The 25,006-nt window shown below is 37.2% G+C and overlaps 1 protein-coding gene across 2 annotated transcripts in view; it reads left to right on the top strand.

The window, feature by feature from the left end:
* The first annotated feature begins 11,913 nt into the window (after positions 1-11,913).
* LOC108711171 (copine-8) overlaps positions 11,914-25,006 on the top strand; it is a 167,737-nt gene continuing 154,644 nt past the window's right edge. Inside the window, exon 1 of one of the 2 annotated variants that reach the window (XM_018252626.2) lies at positions 11,914-12,284. In XM_018252626.2, coding sequence (XP_018108115.1) covers positions 12,157-12,284 — 128 coding nt within the window. In that variant the 5' untranslated portion in view covers positions 11,914-12,156. The remainder of the gene's footprint in view (positions 12,285-25,006) is intronic. The other variant, XM_041586448.1, reaches the window with a different exon arrangement.

The raw sequence follows: 25,006 nt of genomic DNA, 5'->3' as shown, positions 1-25,006 counted from the left end.
ATTTTATTTTGATGGAATTTAGCATTTTTATAAAATAAGGTGCAAAATGTGCTAACTTCATTACACATAAAAGAAACATGCCTCATGATTTTTAATGATTAGAAGTAAAAACTAAACTACAGTATTACCCCGAATTTATGTCCCCGGATTTAACATTTTCCTGCCTTTTACACTGTTTTTTTTGTGGTCCCACCAATTTTAATGTATCTCTATGGGCCCAGATTTTACATTTTCCCTGATTTTACATCTTTTTTTCAAGGTCTCCTGAAAAACATAACATGGGAGTTCTACTGTATAAATACTAATGTAGTAGGAACAATGAAACTTGGAGCAATTTTGGCACATGAAGTATTTAAAAGCTCAGTAGGCAATAAATTGCCTGAATTCGCCCCCATTACTTAAAGGAGAAAGAAAGGATTTTTAACTTAAGGGTGCCTAAAGTTAGGCCCCCCAAGTGATCACTCCGATCACTTGGGATGCCTAACTGTTGGCACCCCCAAGTTAAAATACCTTTACTTTTCCTTTAATATGGTTATTATCTGAAAGTGCTAGTACTTGTCAGGTGCTGCTGGAGAAATCTGCCCTATTTGGGTGTTGGCAGGCAGATCAATACATTTGCCAACATAGGGCGGATGGAAGCAGGTTGCGTTTTCTCAGCCGCCTTTCAGGCCTGGTTTGCCTTTCAGGCCTGGTTTGCCTTTCACTACTCCATATGTGTCACTCAAGGATCTTTTCATAATCAATCACTGCTACTATGTGCGGTTATTAAAATGCTGCAGTTTGGGGACAAGAACAGCCTGATTTCCACAAACAATATCCCAAATATAATATAAATTTTGTCCATAACTGTGACGGCTAAAATAGGAAAAGTAGTATGGAATATACTCCAACAAGGAAAACTGTTCTGTTTTTGTAATCCTAAAGTGTTAAAACTAGTTTTATTTTTCGGATAACTTGTTTAAGGGATTTTGTCATGATTTTTATGGTGTAGTTTTTTATTTCTAAATTACACTGTTTACATTACATATAATTCACTCTACCATATAACATTTTATTGCTGAACCAACAAGTGTATTTCTTAGGCGTAAAATTGGTGTGTAGGCAGACATCTCAGATCCTCAGATTCCTCATGCCAGATTCTCCTACTCCATGTAACTGGAGGAGTCTCGGAGGGACTTGGATTTTTACTATTGAGTGTTATTCTCATATCTAACAGGGAGCTGTTATCTTGTGTCCAGGCGCTGTTATGTGGTTATGTTCCCATTGTTCTGTTGATTGGCTGTTGGAGGGTAAGGGAGTGGGGTCCAACTTGCAGTGCACTCCAACTTGAAGTGCAGCAGTAGAGAGTAACTGAAGTTTATCAAAGCACAAGTCACATGACTAAGGGCACCTGGGAAACTGAAATGTCTAGCCCCATGTTATATTTCAAAATTAAATAAAATATAAATCTGTTTGCTCAATATGTTTTGAAAAAAAACATTTCGCTGATCTAAGAGTTACATGCACAAAGCTCATTTTATTTTTAATGGCCTGTACAGTGTAATAAGCAACAAAGTATACTGCACCCCAGTTTGTTCTATCTGGGACAATATGCACAAAACATGGTTTGTCAGGGACTGTTCACAGTGTTATTGGACATTTGACTGAATATACTGTATGATAAGTTGTGTTGTGGGAAATTAAACTCAGAACCTAAACCTTCTGCTGGCCAGGGGTGAAAAATATTTTCGCTGGAATCTCTCCCTCTCTTTTTTTTTCTCGTTCAGAATAATATGTTGTGAACAGACTGAGATGTTTATGAAACAAATATGCTTATGGGTAACCCATATTATGATTGAGTAGTTTTAAATTGTGCAATTGCTAATAATTAACAGTTTATCTGAATTCTCCCATCCTCCCATAGCACAGATAGCAATTCTAACTGAAAAATGTAACATTATCTTTTTACAGTCTTTAATCTTAACAAGCACAACAAACTGATATAAAAGCATTGCCAATTAATTCTTTATGCTACAGGCCAAAGCTCTCTAGTCTTCCCTCAATCTATAATGATTTTTTAAAGGCATCACTTCACATGTATGCACAATAATAAGGTACCTGAGTTGTTTTGCTTTGGAATAGATTGAGACATTCTTTATTCTACTGAAAATGAGGTTGTGTGATATGTCAGATAATTATAAATGGGAAATTGGCACAAACCTAGAAAGGTTAAGCAGTGCCCATGTTCATATAGTTATAGCCCTCCTGTGGCAATACACACCGGAAACTGTGCAACTGCAGTCCGTGGAAAATTTGTGTGTATTAACGCAAGGGCCCTAATTAGAATGTTAATTGTCTTACCCATCTTTTACCATAATACTTATTTGCTGCTAATATATTTGTACACAATCTCAGATTATAAATATGTCTGAATGTTCAGTGATCCATTTAGCCCAATTATTAATTTATATGTATTGAGTCTTAAATCTCCATTCAGTTTCACATGCATTTCATCCAGGTCTTCTCCACTAACATTTGCATGTATTCTGTATTCCTTGAAATTGACCAACATGTACACAGTGAATATATTTAGCAATACTTAGACTATAAATTCAAATTATGTATGTCCAGAATATGTTCCTTCACCTTGCTTTTAAACATTTATTTTTAAAAGTATACTAAGTGAGTAGTCTGACATTTGATTCAACGTAACATTTAAAATACTTTGGAGTACTGTGGCTTTTTGGTCAGGATGAATCTAAGATGTACCTGTGAAGATGTTTATGTTCTAGCAGGGAATAGAGTCCATGATGCATGAATTTGTCACCTTTTTAGTAGATAACCCATTTAATCATGTAACCTATTTTCTAGGTCACCTGCCTTCTGTTGGCATTTTATGAGTGTGTTATGGAGGTCTTGCACTGCCCCCTGGACAGGCCTCATAAGCATCTTTCATTGCGCTCATCCTGTTCTAAAGCTTCTAAGTGTAGTCTCTGTTTTTGCATGTCCTGTTAAATGATGGACAAGTTCATTTTAATCTTGTCCATCCTGGTGTTTATAAGGTTGGTACATGCCTGTTTTTATGGCCATATTTTGGTAGCATCGGTTCTGGCATACCTCCCAACATTTTGGAAGTAAAAAGAGGGACATCATTTTTTTTTTTTTTGCACGTAGAACAGCAAATTTTTTGACCACGCCCCTTTCTGTGGCCACACCCCTCAACTACCATGTTAATTTTACAAAATTTGGCAGGTTATGAAAGTGTAAAACTGTTTTTTTGTGTCTCAAAATTGTTACAAAGTATCTTATTTGCACCTGTTAGCTGTTCTGTGCTCTCTGCTAAAAGCCAATTAAGTGAGAAACTTTGTTTCTTTTTCTGGCTGAAAATGGAATTCTTTCCAGTACAAATGAGGGACTGTAGGTTGAGCTGTCAAAAGAGGGTCTGTCCCTCCGAAAAAGGGACGGTTGGGAGGTATGGTTCTGGCAGTGCGCGCAAAGCAGGAAGGAAGTCTGATATCTAAGGATCGTCTACTAGAGATTTGCCACTCCCTGCCCTCCCTTGCATATTTTTCCAATCTAGCTGCGACCTTTGATGCACCCTTCTGTGCTTTATTCTGCCCTGTTGTTGTTCTTTGTGGTAAGGGGTCCCATTAGGTGCCCAGTGGATCTGTTTTTGGACTGGTGTACTATAGTAAAATCATGATAATTAGTCTGGAGAACAGAGCATTTAAAAGATGTCTGCTCATGTTGGCTGCTAGCCATGCCGCCCAAGATGGACTCTTGATTTTCTTCTAACTCTGAATTTGCTTATTGAAGCTTATTCCCAGGGACATTTTTAAGTTATTGCAACATAACAGCTTGCATGAGTGTCTGAGAGAGATGAGTATCCATACACAGGGTCAGACTGGGTCTTGGGACACCGTGGAAAAACCCGGTGGGCCCTGGCCCTCTCTGGCCAGCTCCTCCAATCGGCTGTCCCTTACGTAAAGGAGATTATCGATGTGTGATCGGCACAATCGTGTGCGTGCATCATGCGCGGGGGGCAGTATGGATTTAGTTTGGAAGTCAGAAGGGGGCAACCAGTGGCTGCCAAGAGGGCCCTTTGTTTTGCAGACCTGGTGGGCCTCCAGTGCTCCGGTCCAACGCTGTCCATACATGCTTAAATTAGGGGAAATATAGCTGTAAAGATGCATTCAATATGTTTAAATCCTAGTGCAAATTTTGAATTAGTAACACATAACCCTATGTGTTAATAGCTAAATAATAAAGCTGAAGCTCGAGGAATGCATTCATCTGCTCTATTACTTTAAAGCCAGTAGGTTCAAAGACATGAGTATGTACATGAAGCTGCTTTGGTATCACAGTTCTTTCTCCATTGAAGTGCTTATTTAGTGCTTCTGTTGCATTACACACACTTATTCTAATCCATATATGCTTGTAATACAGATCTTTTTAGTTACTGATTCCTTATTTACATAGTAATTCATATTTTCATATAATTATACATTTTATTTACGGCAGCTTTGGGAAGTAGATTTTCTGGGAACTGATCAGTGAATGCAGAATATGTAGACATAACTTTTTTACCATACAGATAAAAAAGACGTAATACAAGTACAGTTAAACTAACCACCCCACACAAATGGTTATCATGTAACATTAATTAGGTGACAGTAATTGCACATTATAGAGTTAGTTATAGACTTAATTAACTTGGTGACCATTACCAGGGATCAAATCTTCCCACATTCTTAGATTAATGCAAAATGCTGAAAAAATACAAGCTTTAACTTTTTAAAAATAGATCCATTTAATAGTAACGTCACTTTAATATTCACAAACGTCACTCATAAAAGCTGCAGGCATTTTTCAGTCATAAATGGGTTGTTATTTATAGTATGTGGAACAATAGACACAATGGTGGGCTGTATCTATAATGTTCTCTTTGAAGGATACTGATGAGTTTTCTAGAAGATAGCTTCCCTCAAGCTACTGATCAGTGGTCCCTTTTTCTCTTGTTCATATGCAGAAAATAGGGCTGACTAATAAAATATCTAACCACTGTGGTATATACAATATAAATTGGCATTTTTATTGCGTGAGTGTGTTTTGGACTCCACCAATAATTAGGGTCTAATAATTAGTATAATTAAAAAAAAAAACAACTACATTTTCTTATACCTCAGCATTGTTAATGAATTCATAAGCTTGCTGTCAGGCTTTAAGAGGTTTCTATTTTAACCTGGTATTAATGAGCAATTCTGCTTGAAGCTTTGCTGTTTTTCCATCTCACTGATTCTTTAGCATTTCTTGTTGCTTTTTGCAAACATTATAAGTATGAAGATTTTTTTCATGGATGGCAATTTCACATTTAAACATCACATTTTGCTGTTTTGTCAGTGAACCTTAGGGAAAAGGCAAGGAAAGTAAACTATCCTTTTCCTGACAAAAATAAATGGATTACCATATCTGTGGAGATACATTTGCTATTAATGAATGTGAGTCAATTTATAGTCTTTTATTTTAGTTTACTGATATCTACTTAGAAATGATGTATTATTTTTCTGGTAGTTTTTAAACATTCACTTCAGTTTATTACTCTGTAGATTTGACTTAATTTAGCAGTTCAATAATACAACCAACTAATACAGTGTCAGTATGCCACACTGATTTAGATGAAGCTGAGAAGTTTGGCAAAACAAGTTAACACATACAGCCAATAGCAGGTATGATAAACCATGGATATCACTGGCTCATCCCAATATTTGTTACGTGGGGCACAGAAATAAAAACAATTTTCCGTATAAAACAGCCTCACCCCCTAAACTGTGTGGTTATAGTATAGCAATATATGCCAAATTTCTCCCCTATGCAGAAGTTGTATACACTTATATGTATGACTGTACATGTTCGTATAATTTATGTTTTCATAAGTTCATAGGAGAGCAAGGTTATGTTGACATGCAAAAATAATATAAAAATAAAATAACTCCTCCAGTAAAAAATGATGTGCATACTGTACTTGCTGAACCTTGGTGTAGCCTACCTGCAGGTGTGCTATAGTAGTGGTAAAAGTGTGGGCTGCTTGTAAGGTGCCTATGACGGAATTTCAGTTGGGGCAACTCCCTGCAACTCCCAACCAATGTATTGCCTATGTTTCATGTCACTCCAGTAGACCACTGTGAAAGAAGAGACACCTTAAGAATCTGTCCACTGACAGCCTGAGACAATAAATAAAGGACCAAAGATTTCTTAAAAACCCAAGTCATACATTTTAATTTATACAACTGTACAACCCACCATATCTATTTGACTGGATCTAGTACTGTTATAGCACACCTCTGGAGTGTCCTCTAAGAGTTTTCAAGGAAAGATCTGTGCCCCACTGAGGAGTGGTAGTGTGGGGTATTTGCCCAGGTGAAATGGCTGGCTAAGAGCAATGGTAGAACAAAATCTCTCTGATGCAACACCGTTTTGCACCAAGGGTCATTTAAGATTAATGCCACACCAGGCTGATTCTTGGCTGTGGATAAACACAGGCCGACAATAGGCATTGTGGTGCTGAAATACATACACCTGCAACTGTGCTGATACAATGGTGCAGGCACAGGGGTATTCTGATTGGAGTGTTTATCTGCATGTAAAGAATTGGCTTAAAGGAAAACGAACAAAAACTCCGCAGGCAGATGGCACTTCTGGATGGATTTATTAGGAAAAAGGCTGCTGTATACCGCCTAACGCGTTTCGGGATTGTATCCCTTAATCAAAGGCGATGGATTTATTAGGAAAAAGGCTGCTGTATACCGCCTAGCACGTTTCGGGATTGTATCCCTTGATCATAGGCTCCTATGGATTTATTAGGAAAAAGGCTGCTGTATACCACCTAATGCGTTTCTGGATTGTATCCCTTAATCATAGGCTCCTATGAGCCTATAAATAAAGGGATACAATCCCGAAACGCGTTAGGCGGTATACAGCAGCCTTTTTCCTAATAAATCCATCCAGAAGTGCTGTCTGCCTGCGGAGTTTTCGTTATACTTACAGTGGTGACACTGTCGACTGAGCACCTGGACGAGGGGAGTATCGGGGAGCTCGAGCGGTCGGATCTTTTGTTTTATCGATTCACATTAAAGGAAAACTATACCCCCAAACAATGTAGGTCTCTATAAAAATACAATAATAAATAAAACGGCTCATATGTAAAACCTTGCTTCATGTACATAAACCATTTTCATATTAATATACTTTTTTTAGTAGTATGTGCCATTGGGTAATAATAAATATAAATTGCCATTTTAAAAAACAAGGGCTGCCCCTTGGGATAGTAGGATTCATGGTGCACACAAACAACCATACAAACCATGCCAAACCAAACCATGTTAGGTGATATGAGTCAATTAATAGACAGAGTTTTGTCTTGCTGCCACAATTATTCCTGTTACAGTTAGAGTTGTAGTATTTCTGGTCAGGTGATCTCTGAGGCAGCACACAGACAATCAAGAAATGGTGGTTGAAGGCAAGAGATGTAAAAGGGCAATCTTTATGTAACCCTAATTTGGTTACTGTCTCTTAAATAGAAATAACCCTTGGCAATCCTTGGAGTCCCTTTTGCATATGAAAAGTACTGGGAACAGGCATTTACAGTGCAGTACCTCCACACAGAGGAGCACACCTCAGGGGGTTTCCACTAGGAAAAATAAAACACACAGTTTGCAAATGAACAAATTTAAACTTTATCTAAAACAGTAGTGAAAGAACTTGGGCAATCTAATACACAATGCACTCCTGCACTGGTGGCACGTGGGACCTACCTATCTCAGTATTAGATACCTGACTGTTTCTCCAACACAGTCCTTTTATTAAGTCCCAATCATCTGGAAGGGGTTAATAACTACATAGTTCAGTTCAGAAATGTCCCTACCCCAGAGCTCTTATACCCCAGGTACCGCTACCTTTCCCAAAAGTACCTCTGCCTTTGGAACTTAGTAGCCGCTCCTATGTAGCAGGTAAATGCTCAAGACCTATCCTCAAATTGGGGCCCCACACTTGTATCCTTGTCAGTATCCTTCCTTGGGTGGCTTAGTCACCTGGGTGCTCTCAGAGGCAGTCACACTGGAGATTACAGGCAGCTCTGCAGCAGGATCAATCTCACCAGTGGCACTTTTCTTTGTACTTCTACAGATGCAGAAGCTTGGACAGTCTCACAAGAACTGTTTCTGGCTGGATGTTGCAGCATACAACCCCTGTTAAGCTCTGTTGGAGACCTTGTACAAATGGCTCCAAAGTGAGGCACACCCTCTCTCCCACCACTGGGGTGCCCAGCCAATCAGATGGCTCTCCAGTCTGTAACATGGCTGGATGATGTCACAGACAGAAAAATAGGGGAAGGATTTCTCTGATCCCCTACATTTACTTAAAAATATATATCAGTTTGGTAAGATCATTTTATGCCACTTCATTTGATATAAACATCTGTTGCTTAAGTATTCATTTTGGGGTTATAGCTTTAATGTGGCAGTAGCCTATGGTAGTGGTTTCCAAACAGTGGATGTTGGGCCAAGTCTAAACATCAACTGGGATATACGTTTTAGTTAATATTTATTATTTTTTTTCTGAATACCCTTTTACCTATGACATAGCATCTTTTACATGGTTCGGAGGTAAAGAGAAGCCTAAGTAAATGACAGGGCAAAATTAAACATTAAAAGTACGAAAACTTCTTCTTTAAGTCATTGCTAACTTGTATAGCAGTATAGCCTCACCTAATAAATGTATATCTGTTCTGCACAAAAGTGATGGTGTAGAAGAGAAAATGGTGCTACATGGGAGAAACTTGGAATAAACTGAAGATTAAAAATTGCACTTTATTATTTATCCCTCAGCAAACCAACCTTATCAAGTTAAAGCTAACTTAATCTCCACTCTATTTTGACATTGCCCTGTATGCAGATGTGATATGTGGAAGAAATGTCTGGTAGAAAATCACAACTCTGAACAGACGAGGTCCCTTTGCACAGTCATTTGCATATCTTTCCTCATGATAGTGTATGAGTTGAGCTATGGTAGAATGAAGCTGAATAATAAATGCCAAAATTAAACAAAAAACAAAGTGGCCGTATCAACATGTTCCACACATCTGTATTTAAATATGGCACACCACACAACTTTTGCTGGCCAGTGCATGTTCTGCTGCTGAAAAAATAGTTCTAGGACAAAATATTATTGCATCGAGAAAGGGGAAATATCTTGGTTGAAAGCTTAATAATCATGTGAAAATACCCTATTATTGTACCAAGATCAGAAAAAATAAAGCATGCTTGAAGATTTTAAACTGTTTTGGTTTAGCAAGCATCTAGAAAATCATTCATACAGTATATGCTTTATGAATAGCATTTTGTCTCTTTTTTATTTGTCAGCTAAAGTGTAATGGGGTAATTTTATTAACTGCAAGAGGATTTGAAAGGTGAGTATGAGGCATTCTTTGTTAACATAGTGTGTGATATAGTAGAGTAGTTTTCAAGATTGTTCTGCTGACACTTTGTAGATGCAAGGCTAATCTTTTAAAATGCAGTCATGCATAGCTAACTCATTTGTTCACTACCCCTGACATGCTGTTTTGTTCAAGCATTAAGAGAGTTACTAGAACTAGATGCATTTGGATTCAGCTAAGTCATGTCTTTAGGGTAAAGAGAACATTCTAAATTGTGTGTAGAGGGGGGCTGGTTAAATATAATTTTCAGTACGTATTAAAGCGGACCTGTCGGCTACATATAAAAAGCTGTATAATGGAAGTCCTTTGCAAATTAAACATGGAACAGAAATTATTTTTTTCATTAAAATATCCATAACTGTTATAAATGTGTTTAAATATCTGAGCTGTCAATCAAATATTCTCTGCCCCGCCTCTATGCCCGAGGCCTCAATTACTTTCACTTTCCATTCAGCAATTCCTACATGTCACTGCACTCCTCACATTTTCCCTTCCCTCTTCAGGCTCTATAATTATGTAGGGCACTGTGCATGGACATAAGGCCCCTCATTCTGGTGCATACACAAGATTTTGGGGTGATACACAATTTGTCTTAATAACAGTGTCTACAAAATGGCTCCTGCCAGCTTGCTGTGATTGTGTAATTCCAAGACTGAAGGAAACAAAATGTAAATAATAAATATAGTGTAAGTAAAGTTTATTTTGCACAACTAACATGATAGAAAATAATTTGGAATTATTTCTTAGGGTGACAGGTCCCCTTTAAAGAAAAATTACACAAAAATAGCAGAAGAATCTGTAGTGGGGTGCCCAAGTGACTTCTTTTAAACAGCAGATTCATGACAAAAAGAGAACATGCATACTATTATTAAAGTATAATTATAACAATGAGATGAATTTAATAAATACAACTTCCAATGAACAAAAGCTAGACGTGTGTGTCCATAAGACACTCTCTTATATGAAAATTATGTATTTTCTGCTGGGAAAATATGCAGCTCCATACTTCCTTTACTAATACCATAAATTGTTTAAAATAAAATCTCAGTACAATCCTCCTTATTTATTGTACTTTTAAGGGATCCCCACCCCAAAATGGATTTTTTTGCATAATCAAATAAAATTTTAAGTAACTTTCCAATATACATTGATTATAACGGTCAGTGGTTTTAATGTTGTTTATAAATGTATTTATTGAAGTAAGTATTGAAAATTAATAGATATTGGAAACCTACTTAGAATGCTTATATGAACCTGGTTGAAAATAACTATAAATTGGTTTAAAAGGGACCTGTCACCCAAAAACTATATACAAAATCCTATTTAATCAAGCAAGATGAACTTTAATTACACTATATAAATTATTTGAATCTTGTTTCCTTCAGTTTGGGAATTCATAATTAAAGCAAGCAGGCAGGAGCCATTTTGTGGGCACTGTTATTAAGGCAAGCCTTGCATCATCTCAGAATCTTGTTTGTGCACCAGAATGGGGGACCCAATGTCCATTCCCATGCACTGACTACATAATTAAATGGTAGGTGAACGGTGGAGAGCAGTGACATCTTGGAAGTGCTGAATGGAAAGTGAAAGTAATTGTCTGCCCCACCTCTATGCCTAGGCATAGAGGTGGAATATTGTGAATATTTTACATGTAAATAGTTTTTCTATTTCAAAATAGCTTTTCTATTTTCTATTTCCAGCCGAAATTAAGGGAAACGAGAACAATGTCAAGTGCATGTTGGGAAAAGAAACCTGCGTGCTGATAAACGCATGTTGACGGTTGCGTGTGGCGTAATTACGCTGATGGACCTTTTTGTAAAAACGCAACGTCAAAACTACATGTCTGGCTTTGCCCTGAAGGCAGCTGTTATAATTGATAATAGTTGCTAATATTCCCACGGACGCTGCTGAGAAATATATCAGATAATGTAGCAAATTGTAACAGTTCAGAATCTGCGCCTGGATTTCTGAGCTGTCACTGAAACACCAGAGCCAGGGGGAACATTGAAATTAAACGTTTGTAACTTTTCGCATACTTTGATTATTGAAGCACCCAAGCATTGGGGAGAGAGAGTGTGTGTGAGATCTACAACGACTGTGAATAAAAGATAAGCGAAAAGCAAGGAAGACATACTGATCTAACAGCTCCTTATTCGCAAATGTTGCAATGCAGAAGGCACTCGGCAGCTGACTGCGCAAAGTTGCACATGGGCATTGGTGCGGGTTCCTCGGGGCAAGGGCACAGCTCAGACAAAACCTATGTCAGACCCAGTCCTATACACAGCTACATGAATCCCTATGCACACTGACATAAATCGCTCACTGACAACAAACTCGGGAACTCCGCGTCGCCTTTCCCCCGTGTGACGCGAGGAGTAGCTGTGTCAGTAGCTGTGTCAGTATAGAGGCAGCAGTAGATAGGCAGAGCGTTTCAGGGCAGGACACACACAGGACACAATGCTGCCGTTGTATCTGTTGTGTGCACGGGATGTTGTTAGGCTGAAGTTGCGAAGGATTTAATATGTGTGTGTGAGTGGGAATCCCGCCCAGTTGTAGCCAGTGTCAGTGCCCGCCTTGCTCCCGCCTCCTGTGTCTTCTGCTTCTGTCAGTCCAGAGCCTGGAGCTGCTCGTTGTCCCTGATCTTTCCTCGCAGCTCAGTGTTGGCTCTTTCAGCCCCAGCAGTTCCCATGTTCGGACCGGATAAACTGGGCTTCGAGATGGACTTCGGTTACAGAGGCATGGCGCCCATGGGGGATTTCTGCCCTTTCAGTGCCAGTATCCCGGCCACCAAAGTGGAGCTGACAGTGTCGTGCAGGTGAGAGTCCAACCCGTGCGCATCTTCCTCACTCACTGGCAGTGCTGGGACTGTCCCCTCAGAGCAGTACATGTGTTGCATTTATCATAGTGAAAACTTGTGTGTGTCTGACCTACTATCTGCTTTTACTTCTCTGGATCAAGTGCCTGTCACTTGCATCTGTTACAGACAGGGCAGTATTGGGGCAGGGGTTCCCCATAGTATCCTGCAGTTTTTATTCCCTTATTGAATGTATGTACTTAAAGCAACAGTACCTGGCCAGGGCTTGTGTTGTCCGCTCACAGGGAGCACAGGCAGATAATCTCAGTGCCAGGGCAGAGATTTGCTGGGTCCTTGCTAATAGGAATAGAGAATTGAGCTGTGTTTTGCAGATTTCTGGTTTTGTTTGGGTAATGCCTGATGGCAGCTGCAAGTTTATTAACTGGCATTCCCTGTTACTGTGTGACTTCAGATCTGAGGATGATTTACTGTTTGTTTGCTTTTCAGATTTGAAACGGGCATTTACTAAATGCTCCATCTGATTAGCAGCTGATAAAGAGCATTTCCATAAGCATTGCTTCACATGAACTTGGTCTTGCACAACTGCTGATGGTGTTTCCACTATTCACTGTCTCAAATGCCATTTATCCGACAGTATATCAAAACATCCAAGTTTGCTCAATCCAAGGGAGATATGGGCTGAGACACGTTTATTGTATAAATATTCCCAGTGCTGCCATGCACAAGGAAATAACAGACTGTTTGTATGTGTGGCTCAATCCCTACAACCCTGTGCTACAGTATAAACAAAACAAATAAAATACCCGTGCAGTAGATGGCGGCAGCCTTTAAGCATGTGGTACCTACCTGCTTTATATAAACACTGGTTAGCAAGGCAATTGAAGTGACATGGTCTATTCCAAGGAAGCATTTTTTTCCTGACAGCTAGGTGAGGATTATGGTTAGCTAGATACCAATAGTGTGTTCAAGCAAGCAGTTATGTAATACCTGAGCAAGGGAATCCATTAAATGGAGGTCTTCAGTTCACCATAATATGTTTTTTGCTACTAAATTCCCTGTTTATACAGTATTTTACAAGTTAACATAGTGATATTGTTTTCCCTGGAGTTACAAATCGTAAAATTATAATATATACACTTTATTTTGGAAAAAAAAAATTATATATATTCATATTCACAGTAATTTTTTTTGTAGATTTGTAATATGTGAAGGAATGTAAGTTTCCATCAGCTTTACAACAACATTTTCTTAGGAAAGCAAAGATCAGTATTTCCTTTTTTTATCTATTTAACAGGTGGATCCAGGCAGATCTTTGCTGTGTTTTTTTTTTTTTTAAAACCTCTCTGTACTGTTGTGCAGAAAATGCCCATGTGTCTAAAAACAAAGGTTGCCAGATTGGGAAAATATGAGCACAACTATTACAGGTGCTGTAGCTCTTTTAACTGTTTTTTTCTACAAATCTACACAGAACATTCTAGAAGCATATACTGATGTTTTATCAGAGTTTAGTCTGTAAGATGATGTAATGTTGTTGTGAGACTTTAATGTTTCCATTCAAACGAATCTAAGTACAAAAAACGTTATGGGAATTTATTTGTTGTGGCAGGTCCTAAGTTTGATTCTGATGACAATTTGCAGGGAGTCTATATGTTTTGCATGTGTCTTGTGGTTACTTGAATTTACTGTGGGTACTCCAGTTTCCTCCCACACTCTGAAAACACAGACAAGTTAATTAGCTTATGATAAAATGAACCATAGTGTGTGTGTGAATGGGATAGGGACCTTAGAGTGTAAGCTCCACTAGGGCAGGAACTGATCTGAATGATGAACAACCTCTGTAAACCCAGTGCTTTAAATTGTTTAAAGCAGATGTACCCTAATACTGTCAGTTAAATACTATTAAATACTGATTTATTCCATGATGGACTGTGACTACCGAACCGACATCAATGTATGGATCTAGCTTTTTAAGATGTATTTTATTCAGGCTTACCAAGGCCTTGAGGTATATGTGACCTTTCCCCTGTACTTCTGACATGGGTAGCATCTGATCTAATTATGTACACCTTACCACTGGTTACTTCTTGTATTGAGGTCAGATGTGCCTGGGGTTGTGCATTCCATCAATGTAATGATAGTGGCATAACTATACAGGAAGCATGCCCTACGATCACAGGGAGTCCAGACCATGGGGTCTGCCTCCTTTATAGTTGCAAATCATCTCTCCCCAGCTGCTCTTTTACCTACCCCCATACAAGCAGGTAGGGTGCAGGGGGCACAAGTGGGCTGGTGGGTGGAGGGCGAGCCAGGTAGTGGCTGTTGTGCATGCTGGGCGCCTCTGAAGACTTTTTTGCTAATTTGTACTATAGTAAAATATTTATTATTTTATCTTGGCCTTGTAACAATTCTAATGAGCTAACTCTAATGAGCTAACTATTCATCTCATGGCACCACCTACATTGCAGGAATAATATCTCAATATCATGGCTGTATTGCTTTTTTAAACTAATGACATTTTATGTGGGTGAATTCCACAGTATAATCAGAATAACCTAAAACATATGACGTATTTTTCACAGACAACTGTACACAGAGTTTTGTCAATGTGAGGTGACAGACAATATTATCTGTGTCATTTTAAATAGCTTCCATTAGATTATCTTGTTATAACTTATGTTATCAAGAAGCTAATACATTCATCACAGTTGGGCTGCTTGCACACGCTTGGATCCGGGGGGGGGGGGGGGGGTTAGTTGCCTGGTGGCAAATTTCCTATTCTTCGGGTGACTAATCTTCCCGAATCTCTCCCGCTGGCTGGAATGTAAATCACTGGGGGAGGCAGTTTGTGGAGATTAGTCACCCTGAAGAAGAGGAGATTGTCGCCGGGCGACTAATCTCCATGAATCTGAGCGTTTTTCCTGACCCTAAAGGTTTCATTGGGTATGGAATCTTGTGAAGCTGGAAATTTTCAAGGAAGATTCGATAGAGAATTGAGATCTGTTTTAGGCTAAAGCAGGATCCATTTAATAGTTGAATTTGTTGGCAGACTACTGCACATCTGAAGAACTCTTCTATTGGATGAATGTACATTCATAAGGCATGCTGCTAGCAGGTGTACAGAACAGAGAAGAACTACCAATAGATACTTGCAGAATAAAACCAAGGACTAACCAACAGAGATGACCTTTCATGAAATGTGATTGAAAAAAATCATAAGAAAATCTTCATACCTTTTATAGGTACCAAGTTAAAGCTAGTGTAGATCTCTAAATTTATTATAATTAGGGATGCACCGAATCCAGGATTCGGTTCGGGATTCGGCCTTTTTCAGCAGGATTCGGATTCGGCCGAATCCTTCTTGCCGGCCGAAACAAATCCTAATTTGCATATGCAAATTAGGGGTGGGGAGGGAAATCGTGTGACTTTGTCACAAAACAAGCAAGTAACATTTTTTCCCCTTCCCACTCCTAAGATTTTGGCTTCGGTTCAGTATTTGGCTGAATCTTTCACAAAGGATTTGGGGGTATGGCCGAATCCAAAATAGTGGATTCGGTGCATCCCTAATTATAATGTTTCTGAAACGGTGCAAACCTTATTTTTGCCAATGTCTATATTTCTTTAAAAAGCCATGTATACAGAATATCTACTGTGGCAATCTGAGTACAGGGTTCATAGTGAATGGTGCTTGATTCACTGTACAATAATAATAATAATTATCAGTTATACTATATGGAACCAATGATTGGACTCGGCTCAGCTCATATTTTTTTTCCATCCCAGCACTAAAACCTGGCTATTCTGTGTAGCATGGTGGGCGTTGAAAATATATTAACCCTTTGTCTGACACACACATATACCTTACACGCTACACTGGCAGCAAAAGCTCTAAACTGCCAAGAATGGCATTTTTTAGCAGGTAGAGGTTATTTTCAGAATCAGGGGCACTGACAATCTCCTAGATACATGGTGTCTGTCATTTCAGTCCAACAACACAATCATTCCATCATCTGTTTGGGCATTTCATTACAGCGACCTGAGCTGCCCACCACACTTCCTGCTGTGTGTGACTCTGCATCTAGGGTTCCTCAACTGCTGCCAGCTGCCCCCATACTCCAAAAAGCAGTAAGGCATGCATTTACACACACCACACATTTTACTAAGGTTTTGCAAACACATGTGCAAACACACAATCACACAATCATACACAAATACACAAAATCAATTTGAACATGCATCAGAGTGTGGACTTTCCAAAAATATAGACATTTCATAAAAACAGCTAGTTGCTTTGCAGAGATGTCTTTACCAACTTAGGTTTCAGATTTGAGATATTAGTAATTTTTTTTAAAGTGGTTTTCAGGAATCCGAATACTCTTGTGGACTCTTCTGACATATAATATGCATTCAGGTTACTTGTCTATGAAGATTCTCATTTATCCAGGTCATGATATACAATATCTAGTAGAATTAAGTCAAAGGCAACTGAACATTGAAAATGTTTTACCAAGTTTCATCAGGTTACTTATTTTGCAGCAGCCAAAGTTTTAAAAAAATGAAAATGTGGTTTTGGTCCTCTGATGCCCTGCATACATTGGATTAGCTAGGTATATGGCTTGTAAACTGTTCGGTAGACAACTAGCATTTATATTTATGATGTTTTATCTTGGTACTCAAGGATATGTTTGAGATATAATGCTGTGAATTGGAAGTTTTGAGGCAATTTCTATAAATATAATCAAAATCACTAACTTTAGCAAAGTATTGCATTTTGGTAGTTTGGAGAAGACCTACATTGTTGCTAATTTTGGAATTTTGTATTCAGGAGAATGTGTATATTTCAAAAAGTTATGGCTTTCTAAGGTGAACCTTTTATGACTTTACCCCATTAAAAATACAGTAAACATGTTAAGTTTGACAAGTTGATATGGCAGAAAAGATGGCTCATATGAACTATTTTTATTTTGGGGGCACATATTTTGGGATATCTGTGCATACTGGGCATCACACAGTTTAGTAGACCCATGGCATTAATATTTAGGATGCTTTATGTTGGTACCTAGTGATGTGCAGAATAATATTTTGTAAATTGCAGACTTTGAGGTAATTTTTCCAAATATTCTGAAATTTTTAAAAACACTACTAACTTGAGGAAAGTACTGCAGTTTGGAGTAGACATATTTACCAAGTTTGGATTTGTCAGAATGTGTTCTTTTCAAAAATGTATAGCCCACTGTGGTAAACCTACTATTTATCGAAATTTTTGGCCTTTCAATCTAAAGGTTGCAGATTTATGGACTAGTACTTTTAAATTTAGTAGGGTATTACTGGGCCTATAAAATACAAAATCTCCATAAAACTACATATTACTGGCCAGTTCGAGAGACGAGGAACGTTCCAAATCATGTATTTCTCAATTTTAATTATATGAATTTTTATAAAATTTTCAACCAACCCCCCCCATAAAGGATATATAATTTTCTATTTCAATTAAAATCCCACCAAGGAAATGCTCCTAGAGTGAAAGAGCACAAAATGTTAAAAAAATTGTCTACATAACTGAGGTCTGAAATTTTTCTGCCAATGACAGGGATGAAATATAGAAATGCAAGTCAAATCAGAGAAAAACTATTGTATTAAAAGTATATAAATGTAATACATGCTGTTCTAAGCCTTCAGTATGTAGTCAATAGATGCACATCAATATTAAAGAGCCCTAACTTCGAGTGGTGTCTGTCCTGTGCAGCATTGTGTAAGGTCCCTAAATATTTTTCCTCTACACATGAAAAATCTCGTGAGAATGCATATGCTGAACTGTATTGCTTATTACTGGATGTTAAAGTGCTACATATGCTATAATATTCATATTTTCTTGTACTCTGTCTATGTAACAACAAATAAATAAAATACTTTGTTACAAAAAAAAAAGAAAAATCTCATGAGAGTGTAAAGCTAGTGAGTTACACATGCCTATAGATGCTACTTGTGGCAGCAACAAGGTATAAAATGGTAATGGAAGCTTTGCATCTTTCCATAGGTTTATAATAGTAGTAACTGTTCACCACTGACACATTTGCTCAGGCTTTTATAAATTTGCATGTCAGTTTTACTTTCCAACCTGTAACTGAAACGACGTTCCATTTGCTGGGATTGCAGCCTCAAAGCATACTGTGAGCCTTGATTGTTGTTGCCATTATATTTTAACATAAATCTTTCTTTTCAGGTGTTTTCCTATTTATTTCCTGATTTGCTATTTAAACACCTGGGTTGTTAAGATCATTAGTTCAAATAACCTTTAAAATGCAAGACTAAAGAGCTACTGAGAAAAAAAACATTTAAAGCATTTAAAATAAAATATTGCAAATTGTTTTTTTAAATTACCTGCTTCTCTATGTCACACAAACATATTTTACGAGTAACATCCTCTTTAAGCTCAGTAACTGCATCAAGATTGCCCATACTGGTAGCTCCCCTTCTCTCTTCTCTGCTTTTATTGCTGGGCTGACTGATCGAACATATGCATTTTTGACTAACAAGTCTTGGTAATTATTCTTCTAAATGTTCTTCAAGCCTATCAAAAGTGCATGGGATTTTAAATGGCCTAAGGTATTCAGACACTACTTCTATATAACATAAAAACCTCTGGAATCATTAGCACAAAAACTATCTGTAACATGGGGGGTTTTGTGACAGACAAATGGATGAGCCTGCGTTTGGTGGATCACAGGAGAATGCTGTCTGTCACATTGCATTATGCCAACTGACAAGATTTGTGGAGAAGGATTATGGTTTGGAGCTGTTTCTTGTGGTTTAGGCTAGAATACATTACCTTTTGGTTATAAAGTATACAAGACAGTTTTAAGGGAACTTTACGATAAAGGAGCAGCAACCTGGATGATGATTAATATACTTCTCCAAAGATTTTATTTGTATGATATAATTTTAATATAATGTGAACCCAATGTAAACAAATTCCTCACTAGATGTAAATACTTCCAAAATGTTTGCTACTGTTAAGTTAAGTACTGGAGAGAACTTATGACAGCATAGTGTTATTGTATCCATCTGTGGCAATTGGTGTATTTAGGGAATATTTCCTTTGATAAAGAATGACATTTTAGGTGCACACTTCCAATGACATCAGATCATTTCCAAGTGGGAAGAAAGGTAGTGGACAGACAGATTAGGATATTTATATTTTAGGCAGGTCTAAACTGCAAAGTGAGTCAGTAGAAGCTTTATTAAATCTAGGTGAAATCACAAAGGAAAACAAGTGAAAAATTAATCTTTTAAAGGGGTTGTTCACCTTTACTAACTAACTTTTAGTATGACGCAGTCAGTGATATTCTGAGATGATTTGCAGTTTTCTTTTTTTCACTTGTGGTTTTTGAGTTATATGGCTTTTTATTCAGCAGCTCTCCAGTTTGCAATTTTGGCAATCTGGTTGCTAGGGTCCACATTACCCTACCAACCATGCATTGATATTAATAAGAAACTGGGATATGAATAGGAAAGGGGCTGAAAAGAGAGAGGAGTAATAAAAATAAGCAATAACTATAACTCTGTAGCATTATAGAGTTTTGTTTTTTAGATGGGGTCAGTTTAAAAAAACTGGAAAGAGTCAGAAGAAGAAGACAAATAATGCAAAAACTATAAAAGAAAAAATTAAGACTAATTGAAAAGGTGCTTAGAATTAGCCATTCTAAACATAAACTTAAAAGTGAACCACCCCTTTAAAGTGCTGTTGACATATTCATAGTAGATGAGCTCGAGAAAAAAACTCCAATAATTTCACCCTTTTATCCAAGTGAAACCCACCTTAAAAGCATTATATCCAAAGTCAAAAATCCTTACCAGCCATGCAGAATTCAAGCAGCTTTGTTTATGACGATCCCTAAGCAGCCCAGACCATACTGAGCATGTGCAGAGTCAGGCAAAGATGTTTAACAAAGTTACAATATGACAGCCCCCTGTGGCCAACTTTGAAAGCATAAATCATTTGTTTGATTAGGTTTTGTGGTGCAGTAAGTTCATGCTTATGTTTAGTATACAAAATACAGCATTTCTAGCCTTATTCTGTTTTAGGCTTTCCTTGTCCTTTAATCCTAATGGATGCCCTTGGTCCTTTTTGCTGGTGAATAAGGCACTGGAGATTTAATATATGGTCCCCTTGTTTATGTTTACATCCCCTTTGAAAAGGCCTATTCTAGAGTGTAAACAATCACAACTTGACCATCTTGCCCCACTTTTATCCTTGATGTGCAGTGAAATCGTTGCTGGCAAGCATTGCTTATTCTGGCATTCTTGCTCTGAAAGCATTTCATGTTGATTAAAGATGTCTCTTGAACCCCCTTTCTACATCAAATCTGTACCATTTGCATTGCCTCACTATTTTAGTAGTCCTTCCAACTAATTTTAAACCTTACTGGTCATGTTTGGCAGCAGTAAAAACCTTTTGCAGTTATTGTATCTGTGATGTCTCCATTTATCATCCTCTTGTGCTGCCTTACCAGTGCCAGTGCTGCTCAAACGCCCACACATTCCATAATTGTCTCCTGTTCCTGCACTGTTTGCAAATAACTAAGGCTCTGGGAAGTTTTTATGAAAGAGCAAATCTATGATTTGCTTTCTGATTTTGCAGAGTAGATGATAGCTGTCACTTTTCTAATGCAAACAGGGGGAAGTTTACAGGATTATTTATTTCTATAATTTTGACTTTTTTTTTAGGTTTGCCACACAGACTGGATATAAACAGCATTGCAAATCATTAGACTTTAATTGTCCATGGAATAAAACATTATGGAAATTACAAAACGTTCACTCTCTTTAGGGAAACATACTGTAGTTATTAGTAATATTATTGTTAATGTGTGTAAAGAGCCACTGTATTCGGCAGCACTTGTATAACAGAAGAGTGCATACCGTATATCAATGATACAAACTACATACAAATACTTAATCGATACAGAAGGCAACAATAAACTTTATTGGATGGTTTTGTTTCCAAATCATATATTTTCTACATGGCCGTATATTTTGACCAAGCACATTAACGTTTTTAATAAAATTTAGAGCTGCAGTTATTAATGCAATTCTTGCTTCTGCTTTCCATCTTTGGGGTATTTTTTTCAGATTTAGAGAAATACACAAACACTAAAGGGCCGATTTATTAAACATCTAGTTGACTTTTTTTCTCAATTCGAGAAAAACGCGCTGAAAAATGCAGACATGTAATTTTTTTTTTTTAAAACCAGGAATAATCAGGATTTATTAAAGAAAGATACGAAAACTTGGCAAATGAAAGCTTGATACTGAGATTGAAATGTACACATGCAGTACATAGTTACATAGTTAATTGTGGTTGTAAAAAAGACAATAGTCCATCAAATTCAACCCCTCCAAATGACCCCACAGAATTTCTCTCTCAGGTTCAGTTAAAAACAACTGATTTTACTAAACAAACAAAAGGGATTCTTTTTACCTGCACCTAGACATGCTGTATTTTTGTTTGGTGAGTGCTCCTCCGTGTTTCAAATATATATATATATATATATATATATATATATATATATATATATATATATATATATATATATATATATATATATATATAGTTAGAAGAGTTCCTTTAAAGTGGACCTGTCACCCAGACATAAAAAGCTGTAGAATAAATGTCCCTTTCAAATTAAACATGAAACCCAAATTATTTTTTTCATTAAAGCGTTCATAGCTGTTGTAAGCTCAGCTGTCAATCAAATATTGTCTGCCCCTCCTCTATGCCTTAGGCATAGAGGTGGGGCAGACAATTACTTTCATTTTCCATTCAGCAGTTACTAGATGTAACTGCTCTCCCCACATTCCCCCTGTTCTCTTCACCATTTGATTGTGTAACCAGTGCATGGGGATGGACTTCAGGTCCCATATTCTGGTGCAAAAACAGGATTTTGAGATGATGCAAGGCTTGTCTTAATAACAATGTCCACAAAATGGCTCCTGCCTGCTTGCTATAATTATGAATTCCCAGACGGAAGGAAACAAGATTCAAATAATTTTTACAGTCTAAATAAAATGCATTTTGCTTGACTAACATGATAAAATAGGATTTGGAATTATTTTTTTTGAGCGACTGGTCCCCTTTAAGCCATATTGATTATTTAATAGTATTATGATTGCTGCGGATAATTATATTTCTTTTGAAATATCATTATTAATACATTTGTATCCTGCTAATGCAGGCCCACTGTGGCTTGCTATCTAACAAAATCTTTCATCTGATGATCATTTCCCTTTGTAAGACTGTGAGAAGGACCCTTTGTAAGAAACAGAATAATTTAAGACAGTAACCTTGAATAAAATGGATAATGGAAAAAAATGTTAGGATGTGTTAAAGGGAACGGAACCACAAGGTCTCACATTCATTACCTCAATATTTATATTTCTCAAATTGAAGATTATGGTGCTTGTAAATTAAGACATTTGAAATGTCACAAAATGCCTTCTCCAACCATGTAGCTGCCTCCCAGGCCAAAGATCATATGATTCATAGGCATTCCAATTTAGGTTAGGCACTCTTACAAAATATTTATAGGTTCCTGCCAAATTGATTGTGTTTATTTTGAGCCCTCCAAAATCCTGTACGATTCTTTAAAAACGTCAGATTTCAGTGTCTGGTTACATTGTTGTTTGCAGTAATATATATGTCCTGACAAATTGTGCTTTGTGAGGAGGTGGGGCTGAGGAAATATTCAGACTTGGAATTTTTATGACATAGTCATAGTTTATGAGAATAATGTACAGAAAAAAACAAACATGAACTATGTGCAGCATTTTATTCCTCGTATTTTGTTCCTCAACCTTCAGTTCTTTATTCTTTTCTGACACTGAAAATCTCTCCTCTTTCATCTTTTCATTACATTGTTACTGCTGTCATAACATGCTTCCTTTATTAACACACAAGCAAATGAGATTGAGAAAGAGAGAGATGTGATGCTCATTGCTTGTAATAGCTTGGAACTGATATATCCTTTCATTGTGACATGTTTGCGAGGTTGCATAATTAGTGCAGTTTATTTTCAGAGAAATATGAAGCAATCGCTTGCTGCTTACATAAAATATAATTTCCTGGTATGAGGATCTCTAAACGGATGCATTTGTGGGTGCAGCATGTTGTATAGTGTGGTTAAGGACTACATTGGCAGCAGTAAAAAAAATTGCTTTTTATTTTTACTGTAATGGTTGCTAAAAATCTGAGTTTGGACAAACTACATTGTAGCTCACAAGTGTAGAAGTTTCTGGAAATAACATCAATCTGTAATAGACTGGGTATATCTTTCAGATAAATGCATGAAAAACATGAAAAGACTGAAATGCAGAGCAATAGCATTCTACTTTTCAATGAATCTGCTAACTAAAAAAAAAAAAAAAATAGAAAAACTCCAAATATGTTATTTGTTTTTTTTATAATTTATTTGAACTCAAAGGGTTTGTTCACCATTAAATTAACTTTAAGTATGATGTAGATAGTGATATTCTGGCTAGGGATGCACCGAATCCAGGATTCGGTTCGGGATTCGGCCTTTTTCACCAGGATTCGGCCGAATCCTTCTGCCCGGCCAATCCGAATCCTAATTTGCATATGCAAATTGGGGGCGGGGAGGGGAATATAGTGACTTTTTGTCACAAAACAAGGAAGTAAAATATGTTTTCCCTTCCCACCCCTAATTTGCATATGCAAATTAGGATTCGGTTCGGTATTCAGCCGAATCTTTCACTAAGGATTCGTGGGTTCGGCCGGATCCAAAATAGTGGATTCGGTGCATCCCTAATTCTGGCACAATTTGCAAATGGTTTTCAATTTTGATTTTTGGTGGTTTTGAGTTATTTAGCTTTATATTCAACAGCTACAAGCAATCTGGTTGCTCTGGTCTAAATTGCAATCATGCATTGATTTGAATAAGAGACTGGAAAATGGATAGGAGAAGTCTGGAATAGTAAGAAATATAAAGTAGCAATACATTTGCAGCCTTACAGAACATTTGTTTTTTTTTTAGATGGGGTGAGTGAACCCCATTTGAAAGCTGAAAAGAGTCGGACGAAAAAGGCAAATTCAAAAACTATAAATAAGAAAAAGCAAAAGCCAAACAAAAAGTTGCTTAGAATTAGCCATTCTATAACATACTAAAAGTTAACTTAAAGGTGAACTGCATTTTTAATATCTGCTAATGTGATGTTTCCCATTGCATTGTTTTATTTGAAAAGCTAGTCTTCATCTTGAGTCAGACTTAACTGTGCCCAAAATACTCCATGTTTAGATGTCATGGTCTGGCGTTCATCATCCTGATTCTTTAGGTGCAAGTTTGCTCTGTCAATTTAAGCATGGCCGTAGGATGCTTCAAGTGAAACTCTTAAATATGTTGTTTATTCCAACAATCTTTACCTTTAGGAAAACAACGTGGATTAATTGTTGAGACAAGCAACCTAGTAGGCACAGATTTCCAGTACAATAAACTTTATAAATTGTTACTTAAAGTGAGGTCAAATGACATAATCAGAATGATAAACTTACATTTATTAGCAAACAGTAGAATTGACTTATGTTTCCCTTTAAGCAAACAGTAAAGAATGTTTCACAGAATGACTAAAATAAAAGATCACATGGAAAATAACTGTATAAGGGACAAACAATAAAGTAAGCTCTTTCAGCATTGTCTTGCAAACACCCAAAT

The sequence above is a fragment of the Xenopus laevis genome, chromosome 3L (assembly GCF_017654675.1).
Source record: "Xenopus laevis strain J_2021 chromosome 3L, Xenopus_laevis_v10.1, whole genome shotgun sequence".
Taxonomy (NCBI): Eukaryota; Metazoa; Chordata; class Amphibia; order Anura; family Pipidae; genus Xenopus; species Xenopus laevis.
Note: the sequence above shows the minus strand (reverse complement) of the source record. Positions and strands in the feature narration are given on the sequence as shown.